The 17,964-nt window shown below is 38.4% G+C and overlaps 1 protein-coding gene across 1 annotated transcript in view; it reads left to right on the top strand.

The window, feature by feature from the left end:
• The window catches only part of tmtopsa (teleost multiple tissue opsin a), a 46,389-nt gene extending 38,025 nt beyond the window's left edge, over positions 1-8,364 (top strand). The window contains exon 4 of the mRNA XM_029524904.1: positions 8,083-8,364. Coding sequence (XP_029380764.1) covers positions 8,083-8,364 — 282 coding nt within the window. The remainder of the gene's footprint in view (positions 1-8,082) is intronic.
• Positions 8,365-17,964: the final 9,600 nt, after the last annotated feature.

Here is a 17,964-nt window from a genome sequence, read left to right as displayed (position 1 = left end):
CTTTTAAAAACGCTAATCTAAATGGAACTATACTGGGATATAGGGGGAAAAAAAAGCTATGTATGTTTAAGTGTTGTCATTTCTAGTAATTTGATCCATAACAAAAGCCAAATATAAAAGGCAACAAAAACCTGATGCCTCATTCAAAGGGCCTGATACCAGTAATATATAAGAGGGAAACCAACAGTGTTCCCAGCTCATTTTTGCCCTGGTGGCCCCTTGGCACATTAAACTGACATTTGTTCATGTGCTTCTTCATTTACTAGGTAAGATTGACAACTTCTAAAACACTTGGTTAAGTGCAACACCCACACCAAACAATTTCACTAGAGTTCTTATTTATGTAATGATTTCTCAACATCTGTGAATATGAAGCAGCTGTGTACCTTATGCAGTGCATTAATAGTCAGAAACTGGATTCCGGGTTTTACTGCTGAGGCTTCATTGCTGGTGAATGACAGGAACTGTGCATGAAGCTGTGAGTTGAGAAAGTGAAGTTTCACCAACTCGGTTGAAAACAGCCAGAATGAAACTTCTGTTTTCTCTCTGTCTTTGAGAAAGCAGACAGAGTATGTTCACAGATGGCAGCACATTCTCACACACTTCATGTCTAATAGTTCAAGACTCCTTTTGACTGCAAATTTCATCTGAGATTTAGTTCTATTAAATGTGTAGATTTCCTAAGTTAACTCAACATTGCACTTTCTTATTTATACTTCCTTATCTAGTGTTTCCTCCGAATAACTTTTTTTTTTGCACCAAACAAAATGTTCAGACTTCAGATTTAATGTGTTTTGTTCCTTTCTGAAACACAGTTCATCACTGTGAGAAAAAAAATGTAAGATAACAAGATTGTCCTTCACTCCCACTGGGTCTGATCGATAAAACTTCTTTTCGTCTGTGTAATCTTTATCATCTCTCTTTGTTCTATTAAGTAAAGCACAAAATTCTGCACAAGGTTTTAGAAAATGTTCCCTTCAAAACACAGAAGAATTGCACATACTACACAGAGAATTAAGCACAGTACTGAAGAGGAAATCTTATCAGTTTCCAAACCCAGCCAAGTATAATACTTAGTTTTGAAGTTTAACTTTGCAAGGTTACTACTTTAAGTAATTTTATTGTAAAGTTGGAAATCAACACAAAATTGTGTGCTGTTCCAGATGTTGCCATTTCACGAAAGCCTTCATTACTCTGCTGTCTAACTAACATTCCCTTCATGCTTGAGCTGCCACTGCAGCTAAATGACCTTACAGGGACATTTCAGCTCACACATCATCGACCTCATGACAGTAGGAGAGAGAGCGAAAATGGGGGAGAGGGACACCAAATGTCCTGTATGTCATTTTCAGTCTTCAATTCCTCCCAGCCCGTTACTATGGAAACTGTGAGTTGAGGCGAGTTGAAGACTAAAAATGCTGTACAGATACAAGTAGCAGCTGGTGTGCGTTTATCCCGTCAACGATCAGCAGCGGTCACAGCCATGAGGACTCAGGATGGGTAAGTTAAATCCAACTGGTCTTTTCTTCTCTTGTGCTTTATGTCTACTCTCAGTTTGCAAGTCTTTGCTGCAAAAATTGATCTCTATAAATCTTCAAGGGCACACAGAGGAACCATTAGTGCTGCCCTATAAACCGAGAGCCGATTTATAATTGCCAAAAGTTACTGGCTCTGATTTTCAGACCTTACCATACGGCCTAAATGGAACTGCACGCAGCTTTAAAAAAAAAAAAAAAGAAAGAAAACACACACAAAGATACTCACACACAGAATTTAGAACGACTTAAAATATTAAAGGAGGGGTTCGACATTTTGAGAAACACTCTTATTTGTCTTCCTAGTGATAAGTGAGAGTCAGCATGGTTACCTCAGCCTGACTCTGTCCAGTGATGACAACATGTTCCGGCTAACTGAAATAGTTTTCCTAATTTGTGAAGTAGAAGACGCTGGTCAGATGGTCAGAGGTGAATGTGAGAGTTTTTTTCCATCTAACTAAAAAGAATAAAGGAATAAAAACAATGAACACGTTTTCCCAAATCTCAAAATATTCAACAATGCTGCTAAAGTGAGTCACATTTTGTCAAGCACCAGTCAGGAGTAATTGTTGGCTTTGAGAAAACACAAGCTTCCCAGCGGTGCTTCAAAATGTAAATAAACTGCATGAGCATCGTTTCAAAAGATTCCATTATTACATACTGTCAAAAGGAACAGACTCAAGCTGTGAAAATATAGCAAGCAAACAGACAGGTGGTGTTGTGTTGTCTGACTCGCCCTGTTATTTTCTAAGTCATCTGCTCTAAATAAGTGGGTTGGTTAAAGTCAAATTCTTGTGAATTCTCACTTAAGTCGGACACGTTTTTTTCACCCCTGTTCATTCTGAGATTTGTTAACTACTCTTTCTCATTCAATTTTCCACAAGGAAACTTCCATTTGGTCTTCCCAATGATGATCAATAAGAGACTCATCTGTCAGGGAAAAAAAACTATGATGTTAGGAAGCATTACAGCAGTAGAAATGAGTTGTTGCAGGAAATTAAAAAAGTGGAAACTGATTGTTCCAGTGAATGATTACAGTGTGATGAAATGATTGATACACACAATATAAACACAGTGAAGCCAGAAAATCCTGAAAGGAAATCAGATGATTGTCATTCTGTTCACACGTTTCTGTGAGAGTCGTCGTTTTTCTGACCTGAGCTCTCAGATCTATAACTTGTGTTTTGTTTTGTTTTTTTCATTTCGCTCTATGGCCTGCAGAATACTTCAGAACTCTGGGGAGTTTAATGGATGAAAGGAAATCACGCCATTGTTAAATGAAGTAGTGGGCTATCTGCGGATGCCTCTAAAAGAAGTTTATTCCTGCTTTACTCTTATTTCATTTGGTATAATGTACTGAAGTGGTTGACGGTGTTTACAATCAAACTGCTCTCAAGTTGTGATGAGAAGACGGCAAAGTTTTCATTATTAGTGTCACAAAGAACTCAATTAAGGAGTGGAACCTCATTCTCTTTTGTATCCACCTCTGTAGATTGGATAGAATGAATTTGAAAAGTTGCCCAGCTCAAGTATTCATTTTTGATTGTGAGGATATAGACTTCTATAGAACAAACAGAACTGATGTCTCTTCTTGCAAAGCCAACATGAGTAGGCTGCCAATCTCTGCCCAAATCATAAAAAGATTCCTCCAAAACTGATATGGCCACTATGAGATGACCCTGTCTGAGTCACCTCCAACCTTATGTCCAAAATACTGCCAGTGCATCTCGCTCCTACCATCTCCCTGTCATGCTTTATCAATTCATCTGTCATTGGCTTCACCTTTCCCTTGACCTTAGCCTTGATGCCTGTGTCTTAACCAGCGTCATCCTCTACTTGTCTGTTGCATCCGTTTCTTCTACATCCATCTCCTCCATCTTTTGAGTGCTCTCGACCTGAGGGGAGCTGGGCGTGAGCATCATCACCGTGTTCTCTTACATCTCCTCACTAGCCTTCACTCTTCGATGACCTATAGGTTGCAGACACACTGAGAAGGGAGACATTGTAAGGAGAATTTTAAGTTAAGTCCTGAGGCATCTCTTGCTCTTTCACACGTCTCCTCATAACCCAGGAAGCTTTTGACGGACAGCAACGTGCAGGAAAGACTCTATGTCAGGTCAATGGTTACAAAACAATTGATGAATTTGTGTCACAAATTTGTCTGAGATATTAAACTGAAAAGGACTTAGTGATATAGTTTAAAAGAAAACGCTGCCAAAATTCTATATTTTGGTTCTTCTTTGGTTTTCTCATTGGATTTGTGTGGACCTTTCAATACTGTTCTACTGCCTCATTGTGACTTATTACTTATTAAAATCACTTTCATAACATTAGATTTATTATTGGTATTATATTGGTGGTTTTTTTCAGCGACTGCAAACCTATTGTTAGATTTTGCAGTGCATTTTCATTGTAATCTATTCAAATCTGTGATGATCTGTGATGAACTTGTGTATCTCTTATGCTGTCTTTTTATTCCTCACTCTCACTTGTAACCTAATATTGTTGTATGGTTGATGTTACCATACTGTGAGAAAGCGTCATATTTTGCACCTTGTGAGAAAATGTAGTAGACTATAAGTATACATAAAACTCAAAGTATACTAAGTATACTACGTTTACTCAAGAGTGGCCTTGTGCCGGATTAACTGAGTCAAAGAAGAAAACATTAAAATGTGTTAAAATGTGGTCTAGTGTTTACTGCTGTGAATAAGTCTTGTATGTGGCTGGAAATGCCTAGAATGTAAAGTTAAGCCAAATACCCTGAATGCATTGTTATGCTTTCAACCTGCTGCAGGGGTTCTCAATTATTCAGAATCTTCCTAGCTGTCCATCAGCTGCTGTGGAGCAGCTCCGTTAGTGTCGAGGCTGGTGTAAAACAGGAGGATCTGCATGTAATCATAATCCCGAGATGTACAGATCTGACTCTCGGATTGAAAAATGTATCCAGGTATCCATTAACTATTTATTCGACCTTGAAAGGCGGTGTATATACTTCAGGTCATTTCCTCAATGCCGTGGATGCAGCCAGTCCTCTTTTCCACATTAGATTTTGCCTGTTAGTATACATAGTAGTAGACCTGAAACTGTTAATATAGAATCACTGGGACAATGTTATCAGTTTGAGGAAATGTGTCTAGGGTAATAATTTTAGCCATCTGGTCTAGGGGTTAACATTTAATCCAGATGTTATCGAATGCTGCAATGCAAAACTCCCTAAGGAAAAAAAAAAAAAAAAAGATAAAGTCAAATGTGTCACAACATACTGCTATGAATGAAGCATTGTAATGCTAAAGCGATGCTCTGGCCCACAAATCATACTTCCCAGATATGTGGGAACATGCTTGTTTGGTGCTGACCTCAGACAATGTACTGCATGTCAGACATATTGAAAAGACAAGTACATTGATTCTGGGCATTTTTGTAAAAGCTGGTGAAAATATCTTGGTAGACAATAAAAATAAAATAAATAAACACCTTCGGAAAATGAGTTCAAGAAGGAACCGAAAGAAGCAATGCTTCTTTCTAGTCTAATCTAGTCCTGCCTCTTCCAATACAAAAATCATACTAAAAATGTTTCTTAGAAGCTAAGTTTCAAATAAATATGAAAACATCCAAAAGAGTACATTAACAAATGATTTACTTTTCAAGATCCTTCATCTTCTACTTGTCCAGGAATGAGTGTCTGTACCTCTAAATTGTTAAAGATTCATTTTTGTTGGCACCTCAGGTCTATTCCAAATGGTTATCTCATCACTTTCTGCATGTAACATGAAGTTTTGCTCATAGGATGTATTGATATGTATTAATTCACGAAAACCATGTTTGGTGGCAATAAAGACATACAAATAAACTATCTAGAGTTGTGCAACCCACAACCCCAACCTTCACTCCATTACTTTCTGCTTGGCTACATAAAGGGTCTCTCTTTCTGGTGATGACATTAAAAGTTTCCTGCAGGCATAAATGATGAGGTACAGAACCAGGAGTAAAAGGTTAAATTGGTTAGAAGGTTAAAGGTTAAAACAGCTAAAATGTTCCAGATAGTCCAGCTGACATATTTTGCTCTAGCCAGCAGAATAAAACGAGTAAGAAGAGGCAATGCTACAGGCCGTGGATAAGACATAGGCAGGTGGAAAAATGAGATGGTGAGAGGAACGTTGTGTCAAAAGACGACTGTGCTACTAATATGCCAGCGGGACAGCGGGATAGTGAATGACGGTCTGAGTGGGCTATTTATCTGCCAACAGGCCATTTGAAAATAGGAGCTGAGTCCTGATCATGATAATCAGGACCGATGATGCGATGTTACTGCAGTCAGTTTGGGTTGTTGCTTTAACTGAGGAGCAGCAGGGCATGCTTTGGAAGACTGTTAAATCTTACATTGTTCAAGTACGGTCATTAACATTTTCGAGCAATGATGTAGGACAGGCACTGCAAGGCATAAACATGCGCTTTGGTGCCCATATTTACCACTGCTTTGAAGGTGTACAATGGGGAACGAGCCTCCATCTGTCATTTCCACTGCACACTGAGCGGCCACTGAGTGTTCACCTAACACATTTGACAACTTGAATTTCTCACCATATTCCAGTTTCCTCCCACTGTCCAAAGACATGCATGTTTAGGTTAATTGGTGACTCTAAATTGCCCTGATTTATCATATTTTGACAGAGTAACCTAGAACAGCCCAGTATGGTGTAACTCTCACTGCTCCCATTTGGACTGCCAGAAGAAAGGAGCATCTTCTACTTCCTCCCTGTCATTACATTCAAACAATGCTGAGTCACCCAGTACGGCTTTTCTTCTGTCCCTTTATAACATCTTGGGTGATACGGACATATGGAAACATCCAACAACTCTTCAATGTCTCATTTCAAAAGGGGTGTTGTATCTCGCCACAGATGCTTCTTGGCAAGATGCAGAACCAAAGAGACACTGATAACTGCTGCCACTGGCAGTTTACCGCCAACCACAGAGTAGTTACTATACTGAGAGAGCATGAGAGCTCTCATTTCACTGTCACTACTTAATACAGTAAAGGCCGATACACCAGTGATTGAAAAATCTTCTTTTTTTTATGTGCAGTTACTTTAAAATCCATGGGGCTTCAGGCAGATAGAAGACTTTTTGGAATCTCAAACTTTGTGCTGACATTGCATCGCAGGGTAAGCGGCACAGTGCTGTGCAGTTGTCTGGATGAAACACAAACACCCTGTGCATCTAGACTAGACTTACTAAAAAGTCAAAAAAAAAAAAACTTGCATGTGGCCAAAAAGCAATGTAAGGTTTTATTTTCCAACTTTTTCACTTGACTTCCTCTACTGATGTAGGATAGACAGAGGTCTGAATTGATTATTCAATTTATTCATTCATTGATGATGACCTTTGGGCTGCAATTCCATGCCCTCTTTTGATTTCCTCTGCTTGAGAAAGTATGTGTTTTTAAGTAAAGTAATGCAGTGGTGGGATCTTTCCAGTGGTTCAACCCACATTTGTATTCTTGACATAGGGTGAATTATTTCTCAGCACAATGCCAAAGGAAATCCTAACAGGGGACATTTGAAATAACTAAGATTAACAACATATGAAATGACCACATTATTTCTTTCAATTTTCAACAGCCAATTTATAATCTATTTCTATATTTCAGCCCATACTCCAAACTCTTCAATTCAGAGCCAGTCTCTCCAAGGACCTCTTCAACAGCATTGTGCTTTGAACATTTTAAAACAAAAAGAAAATCAAGGGTTGTTATTTTATCCAGAAATAAAATGAGGGATTCTATAGAAACAGCCAAAAAAGAAAGGGCTGTCTTGAAATCTCAGTTTCCTAATACACTCTATAAGCAGAGCAATGGTACAAGCAAGTGATTGAGAATGTAATTATTAATTAATTCATTCATCTTCAACCGCTTATCCGTTTCCGGGTTGCAAGGGGTGCTGGAGCCAATCCCAGCTCACACTGGGTGAGGGACAGGTCACCAGTCCAGCACAGGGCCAACACACAGAGACAGACAGAGACCAACAACCACTCATGCTCAATTTAGAGTCACCAATTAACCCAAATATGATGTCTTTAGAAGGAGGGAGGAAACCTGGACAAAACCCACACAGGCACAGGGAGAACATGAAAACTCCACAAAGAAAGGCCCTCGGCCTGGCAATAGACACCACGACCTTCTTGCTGTGGGGCAACAGCACTGCCACTGGGCTGCAAAGAATGTAATTAGTTAAATATAAAAAATAGATAAACTGACAAATAGTCAGTGTCCCCCGTGTCCCCATATTGTTTTACATGGAAAGGAGGGGGCAGCCAACAGGGCAGCACTGTGGAAGGCTGAGACATGCAGGAAGAAAGAGGAGGAAATTAAATACTTTTAGAAATAACTGTGACCTGAATCCAATAAATGTTAACAAAAAATGTCTGATGTAACATTTACATGCAATATCTTCAGCCAAACGTTGTCCACATGTATCACCGGTTTCCTCACTCTCTCTGTTATATAATACATTTCTGATCACGTCCTTGTGCTGTATGCTTGCAGTTTTACAGATGTTTCCAAGCACTTCTGCATTGTGAGACTCCCCAACGAGGCTCCAGCTTAAAAAGCTCCTCCAAGGCTGCTACCAAGGCCATGAGAGGTGTTGCAGTCAACGGTCCACGACGAACCAATGACCTCCTGTTTATGGTTGCATCCCTGGGTCAACCGGCTGCCACACTGCCCCAGCTGGGCCCCTCCTATGAACCCACCATTGACATCACAAAAGCCCCATCTTCAGACATCAAACCTGTCGTAGTATCACTGGTTGCACACTTTGATGGCTGATGATTGGGGACATTTACATGGTTACAGCCAATGTTCCCTGGCAGGAAGTCGTTAACAATAAGAGCAAGATGGTGTTACTGAAGCTTAGAGAGCAACTGTCCAGGGCAACTGCTAGTACGTAGGATTCATCCCGGGCCTTAACATCAGCTCTGCAAAGCTGAGAAAAGACGATGGTCCAGTAACAAAGGATGATCCAGGACTGCCTCTACACAATGTGGGTAGAAACCAGAGGTGGTTTACCTGGCGGGGGCTGCAGGGTTTTTTTGCAGAGCAAGAAACTTTACATTGGTCTTGCTGAGACTGAGCGTCTCAGGGACTTTCTTTTGGATGAAACACAGGAACTGTATGGATCATTTATTTTGTGCAATATCTAATGCTGAGTGAGACACTCCATCATATAATCAAAGAGAAATATGTTCAGTGCAGGAAGAGGAATGAAATGCAACGATCAGTTACTGAGTGCAGTCAGAAAGGGAGGTTGGAGAACACAATTTGTGTATTATCCAATGCATTTTGAAGACTTTGTTGAGTAGGGAAGATAAAAAAAATAAATAAAATAAAAAAGCATTCAAAAAAGAAATTAAGTGAGTAGGCAGAGTAATGAGAATATACTGGTAATGACTTGAACTATCAGTGTTTTTCGCTTTGATTGCCTGCCACTGAATTTCATTTCCTTCATCACTTTGAAACGTGTAAGTGGTTTTTAATTAAGTGGTTTATAAAGTGGTTTGTTGTTCATGTAGCATTGCTAGCTTGCTAGCAACATTTACATAGGATTTTTTTCAGGGATCGTGACTTTAAAGTCAAATACATAAGTGCATGCTAAAGAGTTATTATATAGTTCTTTCAGTTAAAACTGCATGTGAACTGTTTAATACAGTTTAATGCACAAACAAGGATGAAGAAATGAAATGCAATGGTTCAGTGAATTCTGTTACTGTAACAGATACAACTTGGGGCTGATTCCTTCATGGTTTTTAATTAGACATTTAAACATGTACATACAACTTGAAAAATTTTGTTGTACTGAATTTGCATTGTCCCTTGCATTTAAAAAGCTTGGGATGTAAGACTCTTTGATGTAATGGACTAAACCTCAAGCATCCTTGAAATTACTAAGATTTCAGTGCCTTGCTCATGGGCACATCATCAGCAGTGCTATGGACAAGTAGCAGTCTCATATTCAAATGATATGCTTTCACAAAAGTCACTCAGTTTTTACTGGTCTTTGAATGATTGCGATCATCTCTGAAAATACAAAAGCACCAAACAAACAAACACAAAAAAATACTTTTGCACTTTCCAAGAACATAATAAAGTACTTCATCTGAGCAGCATAATCTATTATATTGAATCACTTTGTTCTGTACGTATATATATTTTGTAATGTGTTTGTCTGCATCAACACATTTTGATAACTGATTTGACGCTTCTCTCTTGCAATACAAGGATACAGTTTCTGAAAGCATTGTGTTGGTGTTGTGCTGTCAGTGAATGTCTAAGCTATAAAGTGTTGTGGTACTTTTGTCTACTGCATATGATCACTTTTCAAGATCAAGTCACTTTTAGCACACAAATTGTTTTCTATGTGTGCTGTCCAGACCTATGGATTAATGTATAGTTCATTACATTGAGTTAATACCAAAGGTAAAGAAATCTTTAATATTTTTGAGGTGTTCTTCGATAAAGTCAATAAAGTTTTTTGTTTGTTTGTTTGTTTTTTTAAATCAAAATCAGTGTGCTATGCTTTCTTTTGATGAAGCGTTGCTTGAATAGTAGGGTGAAAAGAGTTAAAGTTTTCAGGCAATAATAAATTTAATTCATTGATTAATATGTCCAGCTAACGAGCCCAATACACACATTAAGTGCACATCAAGCATACGCTCAAGAAAAAAAAAAAATGCTGAACACAAAATGTAGTATTCATCCTTCAAGTAATTTCTCTTGGGGTACTACAGGTGAAAAAAAAAAAAAAAAAAAAAAGAACACCACCATAAGTATCGAGGTTTTCCTTATGAATTTTCCTTATGAATCCTCAATTGGTGAAGATATCAAGACACCAAATTGCAGCAAAATAAAGGGATCAACTGCATCTCCTCTTAAAACTGGTCAGCACGAAACATTAAATCAGTAGCAAATTATGTTTTCAACAAATTTACTGAGTAAACATCAACTTTATTAAGCAGATGACAAGATCTGATGAAATAATTTGAACCCGACTTAGTTCTTTTTGAACCTGAGGCTATTGTGTGTGTGAGAAATGAGCATGACAAGGTTGACAGGCAGAGAAACAAGAATTGTAGTGTTTCCCACAGAATTTTATTTGATTTCTAAGAAAGGGGCTGGAGGAAGGTCAGATCAGGTCAGTTAAGGTTAATCTAATCTAGAGCGGTTTAGGCACACGCACGCAGCACACTCTCATCGTACACAATGAAAGGGGCAGTAAAGAGACAGGTAAGGCCCGTAATAATAAAATAGATCTGAAAACCCCTGCACCTCTGTGCTCTGATGGCCAGTCTGACTACAACTAGAGAAAAGAGTCAATTGTCAATATTTGTTAGAGAGAGAGGCAGAGGAGTGAAAGTGATGTAAAAATAATTTCTGAAATTAAACAGGAAAAAATAGACTGTAGTGACGAAAGAAAACAAAGCACATCTTCATTTGAGTTGTATCAGACAAATAAAAATACAATTATTTAGTCAGCCAACCCATGTGAAGAAATGTACAATCCAGTGGTATGTTTACTTAATGTAAATAATGAACTTTCCATAAGTAAGATAAGAACAGACTAACTTGAAGGTCACCTGGGTTATAAAGTTATTGCCTTTAATGTAATAAACATTTGTTTTCCAAGGGGAATATTGAATTTCAGCCTATTTTCTACTTTGTCATAAGTCCTCCCCTCCCCACTGAGGATTCTCTATGCAGCTGGAGCAACCTCTGAAGACTCCAGCTACTCACACAGAATCAAAGCTGGAGTCCTTTGACTGATCTGTCGAAGCCAATCGTGGGGTCTCTTTCCCCACTCAGACTCCTTTGGGACACACAAACAGTACTTTTCAATCTATTTTACTATTATTTCATGTATGATGGCTATTTAGAAATTAAATTATGTGTTACAGAGCACTACAGCACTTGAAATAGAAAATTGCCTGAATATAATAATTTTGTAATAGTACACATATTAGAAAAATTGGTAACAGCTGTGACATGAAATTAGAGTAATAAAAAACAGGGAATATGACAAGCAGTCACTCACCCAACTATGATTTATTCATGGTTACACTTTTGCCCTTATTACATCCATTACATTGTTTTAATATTATCATTATATGATGAGTAGATTTTACAGTGCGGGTAGTGAGAGAAGTTGCTCTCAAGTAGCCTGTGCGTTAGTAGATAAGAACTGAAAGATTTACCAGAGCTATACAAATCTACCCATAAAACAGTTCACTGGCGATTGAACTTAAATTTGCAGTGGAAGCTCAGGTTGAACAAATCTGTTCTCAGCACTGATTCAAAAAACTTTTCAGAGCTTTAGTGAGCCTTTAGGGATGTTCTGCTAATTGTTTGTGTAATACTTGGTTCTGTTTACGACATGCAGCGATATAAAATATCAATGCAGCTTCATTGCTGAGGGAGCAGTGAAGTGCTGGACTCGATTAAACAATTGATCAAGGCATAATGTCTTATTTACTGGCTTGAATATTCTCAAGACTGGACCAAGGCAAGACTGAGTAGAATAAAAATCTTTTCTTAACAAGTCCATCAGGTTTTGTCAAAAATAAGAGCCTGTCGGGTGTCTTGATAAAGAGTTGCCTACTGAAGGCCTGGAATCACATCTATTTCCTTCTTTACTTTAACATTTCTCAGTCTTTTTATATGCACACATGAACAAGAACAAAAGAAAAACAATTAACCATTTTCTGTAGTGGTGGGAGTAGTGGATTCACTTTCAGAAATGTATTCTGATTTCTGCAATGTTTATTTTAATGCAAGCGATTAGAAGAAATTAAACTGCTTTTGACACTCAAACACAGCTTCAAACACTCTGTACTGTATCCATACAGGTACATATGTTATCTTTAGACTAATCTGTAGTCGAGTGGCACTGCAGTGTTTTTAGGAACAGCCGAATCACTGTGTTGTGGGCTCTTATCATACTTATATCTCATACAGCAGTGAGATTAATGTCCTGTCGAGAGAGATAGCAAGTTTCCCTGAAAATAAAGTGATGAAGAAAACTGTTAACACAATTTTGATTTCATTCCATAACTTAAACAGTTTAAATTCCTTGATAAAAATAGCTCCAGTGTTTTCCACCAGCTAATCAAGTCATCAAATACTCATCTCTGGATTATAGCTCCCTGAAGATAATAAAATGCAAGTGGTCTCAAAAGCTCATAGACAACTGGATCCATAACAAAGGCATTTCATTATGAACAAGAGTCCAAAGAATAAAGTTGTTAAGATGTTCTGTGGCATTGTTCATCCTGTCTCTGCTGCAGTCTGCCTGCATGAGGAAAACTCCAAGATTCTCTGTCAAAATCTTCAAGTTCAATTTTACTTTTTTATTATAATTCAGCAGATATATATGTGGTAGCTACGTACTTTGTGCTGTAATGTGCACTGCAACTCTGAACTTTTCCATTATCAGGACAAGTTGTATGCGATAACAGAAACCTGAGTGATGTGTGATTGAGCTGATGTGTCACTGTCTGCAGGTGTCAGAGCACGGGGGTGGGTAAGTTAATGACTCCTGCAGGATGTACCCAGAAAACACCCCTCATCTAAACTAAACCATTTCTACTAGGTGAGAACACGTCGCATGCAGACGAGCTCCAGTTGTGTGAAAACAACATCCACAGTCCACAACAGCTCAGGATAAACTGTACCATGTCTCATTGTTGAGCAAATACTTTTTTGACAACCTAAAGAAATGTACCAAACACATGCTACCAATTTTATTTCTGTCACAGTCAACATTATGTTCATATTTTCTATCAACAGACTGGACAAACTAGTTGTTGAATTGTCTCTATGCAGTGAATGACTCATTAGAAAATCTGTCATGGGTCCTACAGCACAGGTGACACATTGTCTTCAACTCCTGCCAAAAAAGCCAGACTGACATGTCTGTAATATCTGGCAGGCTGCCCCATGACTGGCGGGGCCAGCCAGGTCTCCGGTGATAAAAAACACACTGTAAATAGGTGCAGACACCATGGGGGGGGGGGGATCCCACAGCTAGTTGATTAATAAAGTCCTCTGTGACCTAAAGCTGCCCACTACAGTTTTCTGACTGACTTCATTTAGTTTACATTACAAAGGTCAGGAAAGGAACTGTACTTACGGCTTCAATTAAATATTACTAAATTCAAATCAGCACTTGTTAATATACAATAATAATAATTATGTCGACTTTTAAAGCGGGAGGGATTTATTGTTTGTAAATCAGTAAATTCTCTGACGATGTACCCATTATCAATTCATACTGGCTCACAGGAAGGGCCACAGTGACTCAACATCGTGATCGGGGCTGACCCTCTGGGGGTGACATTCTCAGTGTTATCTTGCTAGATGTAGACCTTATTGCTTTCTGTTTTATGACTTGCACTTAAAAATGGTCTGACTTTCTGTTACTCTCAACAACAAAAATAAAGACAAACTGTAGTATAGAAATGACGATACATCTCCAGATACATTATTGATGATAGCTGTGTCCTTCCTCCCTCTCTGAGCTGTCATACTAAACCTCTACCTGTCATTGTGTTCCTTCTGTACTAACTTGTGTGAACACCAGATCTAATGATACATTGAGCATTGTCTGTTAAACACATTGTCATTTACTGCGATTCTGTTGCGTCACTTATTTACTCAAAAATTGAATTGAATTGAATTGGTTAAGTTGCACGAAGCTCTCATCCTAGAAATGAGAATAAAAACACTACATACACTGACTATACTCTGCTACCTTCAACTTGGTTATACTACATCTGCATTGTCCTTGGGATACCAACTTTGTATTCAGTGAGGATATGCTCAGGCCATGCATATGGACACTGCACAGGTCAAATGTTCAACAAGCAACAGAGTGAGGTTGGAAGGTGACTCAGAGAAAAGAAAAGAAAAGGAAAAAAAAAAAAAAAAAAAAAACCACACACATACTGCTTCTACAAATAATTATCTCACACTTCCTATTCAAAAGTTCCTGTCCGGCTTAGTGGCACTCCCCACAGGTTCCCAATTAATTTTGTCACTAGCCCCAGGCTGGTCCGCCTGCTCGTTTTCTTTCGTTTCCTTACTTTTATGTCCTTTTAGTTACATTTCCTGTGTTCAATGGGGGGGTGTCAGTGAATTAATTTTATAAGCTGAAAGTTTTGCAGGTGAAGTGCCTGTGACTTAATGACAACAACAATCAGTTTTTATTTTATTATTTTATTTTGTTAGCGTCTCTTTGGCTTAAATCAACCACATAAGTGTTTGGTCATGAATTCGTGATTCACGTTCTGATCTGATATTGGTTTAAAAAAAATTTTTGCTCCATCCTGGCTGGTGGAACCTTTTGGACCGGTTGTCAAGGTTAATTACTGTATCCAACTTTAAAACTCAGATGACAGTTTGTGTGAAAGAAATTCGTTAATTGTGAATTTCTCTGCAGTCCACAGCTGTAGCCCAGCTTGCAATCACTGTAGGCCTTTAGATGAATGATAGTTGAAAGAAATGGCATTGAAAGAACCTATGCAAAGTATTTAGAGTGTCAACAAAAGGAATCAAGGTACGTCCCACTGATGCTGCTGTCGTTATCCTCATGGTTAATACCTTAATCAAAGTGGCACACGCTGATTTGGTTTCCCTTTTTCAGCTGTCGTCCTGCTCTTATTACAATGCCAAAAGCTGTTATGTCATTTATCTTTGAGACATTTTCAACCACATCTCTGGAGCACACTAGGGATCATATTTCTCATGTCCTTTCATAGCAGGTGCTCCAAACCGGAGCCAGTTCTGGTTACTGCTGCCATTGATAACAACCTACTCAGTCACCAAATATGTTCAAATGATTATGTAATCATCATATTTCTGCATGTCTTGAATTCTGCATGTCTCAGCAGGATCAAATGATGCTACTAACTGGGCTGCAATAAAAGCTTAAAGCTTGTGACATGCAAGAGATGCATGTCACAAGCTGAGTAGAATGAGCCTCCAGTTGTGTTTACACCGTGCATACTTTTCGTCCCACTGAAAGTAATGAACTGAAAGAGGAAATACAAAGTGTTTGCTGAGTGGAAGAAGGTGGGCACCCAACCAAAAAAAAAAATAAAAAATAAAAAATAAAAAAATAGCTGAACTCAGAACACCGCATTTTATGCTTCTCTTCCCTCATATGGTTTGGTGTATCAAATCACAGCGTAGATGGTTGCTTATGATTTTTACTGCAGTAACAGGTGACTCATCTCAATGTGCAAAATGACGTCTCAGTTTTAATCCTGATTAAAGCTCTAATCCTTCAAATTGTAATAAAATCTAACTTCTATTTTTGATGCTATTTATGGTTTGCATCTTTTCAACATCAAGCATTTCATTCATTATTTATATACTGTCATGGCTACGGCTGAAGGCAACAGGATAGAGAATCCACTGCATGGGAACCAGACTGGCAGGGGCAATTCAGCTGCTTTAATGGCAACAACTGGAGACAAAGGCCAACATACAGATAAGGAGGCAGGCTCCTATATTTCTGAATGAATTGCCGCTTATCAACCTTTACATAGTCTGAGGTTCTTGGTACTTCCTTTGTCAAGATATGAGACTAAAGTGAACAGAGCTTTTGCGGTTAGAAAACCACAACTTTGGAACTACCTACGTATTGAGCTTCATCTTTTAAATCATTTCTTTCTCAAGCTTTTGAACATTTCATATATATATATATATATATATATTTGCAATATTGTTATTACCATAAGTTTGCTCTGCCCTCATACTAATTTCTTTCTTCTTTTTTTTTTTTGCTGGACTAGCTAGTGGTGACTGAAGCTTGAAAGAAGCTTTGTATTTACAAGACGAGAGATTATGATCTCCCCTGAAAGCAGTGAATCATCAGGGCAAACGTCAGAAGAAGAAAAGATGTAATGAGACAAGAATTAATGTTGGTGATATTTTAGACAAGGAAAAGGAATAGAGTTTAATACTAGACTGCCTAATGGGCATTAAATGGTTCAGTCATTATGTCAGACTTGACCATTGTCAGAAAACATAAATAGAATGACATGTTAATGAGAGGAGGTTGATTGGGGATTTGGGATTATTAAAATACTGTACTAGGAAGGAGCTGCACCTAAGAAGCTGAAACCTGCCTACTGTACTATGTACTGTGTTCGAAGCACTTTTCCAACAGTTTTCAACCAAGCCTTCAATGTCACACACAGAAAACCGGCTATCCAGCCCTACGCTATGATGGCCTAGTCTTGACATTGATGATAGGTGTAAAATCATTTGTGTCTCTTTTTCGAGCATATTAATTGACAATGGGGGCCCCTTTTCCTGTACTGCTAATGTGTAAGATGCTAAAAATGCCCTTTCTTCAACTTTTAGCCTACACCCAACTAATCTGTCACTATCGTGCTGCTGTGTGCCATAGTTGGTTTGATAAGCTTGCAGCACACTTAAGACCAATCATAGGGTTTTAATTGGAGCCAAGGGATTCAGTAAGGAGGCCAATTGGACAGTATCAGGTCATTTTCCCTGCGAAGTCAAGACAGACTATCTGCAAACAGATCCAACTCTTAGGTCTCCTCAGTGACAGGAATCTTCTTATCTGTGTTAATCATTATTCTACCAAAGAAAAACAAATGCCCTCTCAGCACAGACAGGTTCTATCAATTCAAATTAACAAACCTAAATAAACACTTGCACTACAGTTCACGTTAGGTTAAACGTCAAATTTACAGCGCACAGAGCTATTTTGAGCAACACACTGATACATAAATAGTTCTGGCATTTCACACAGGAAACATTAGAGCCAAAAATCCATTACAAACAGAAAAGGAAAACTAAATGAGTAAGCTCCTTTTGTGTGAATGTCAGTGATTTATGTTGAGGGTGCACCATCTCTGTAATCATCCACAAGCATGGGCCAAGCTTCATTATAGAATTTAATTACTCAGAAAGCAGCTGATGTGGATTAACTGTGGAAAAGTGACAAAAATGGAAGGTTATCACGCCTAGCCATGTTAATTGTCACATCTAGTATTCCAGAAGACTAAGGAGGGAAATTAAATTCCAATTAAAGTTGGAAGAAATATGCCTTTTTCTCTTCTAACTCACCTCTGCCCCCCGATTAAATGGATAGGTAGATGAGGATTTGGAAAGCAGGTGCTCAAATGTGTAGATTTGAATGTTTGGGGTAAATGGGGACACCTACCATATTCCAGATGGTCAAATAATGTCTGAATGTAGGCCAAGAAATTAGAGTGAAAATAGAATGGAAGCTGATGTGCTCCTCGTCTGCACAATCTCCTCTGAAGCTGATATGAATTTGACCTTAAAGTGAGACTTCACAGCATTTTAAAGACATTCTTTAAATGTTTCATGTATATATTT

This window comes from Echeneis naucrates, chromosome 17 (genome assembly GCF_900963305.1).
Source record: "Echeneis naucrates chromosome 17, fEcheNa1.1, whole genome shotgun sequence".
NCBI lineage: Eukaryota > Metazoa > Chordata > Actinopteri > Carangiformes > Echeneidae > Echeneis > Echeneis naucrates.
The sequence above is the reverse complement of the archived record's forward strand: the minus strand, read 5'-3'. Positions and strand labels throughout refer to the sequence as shown.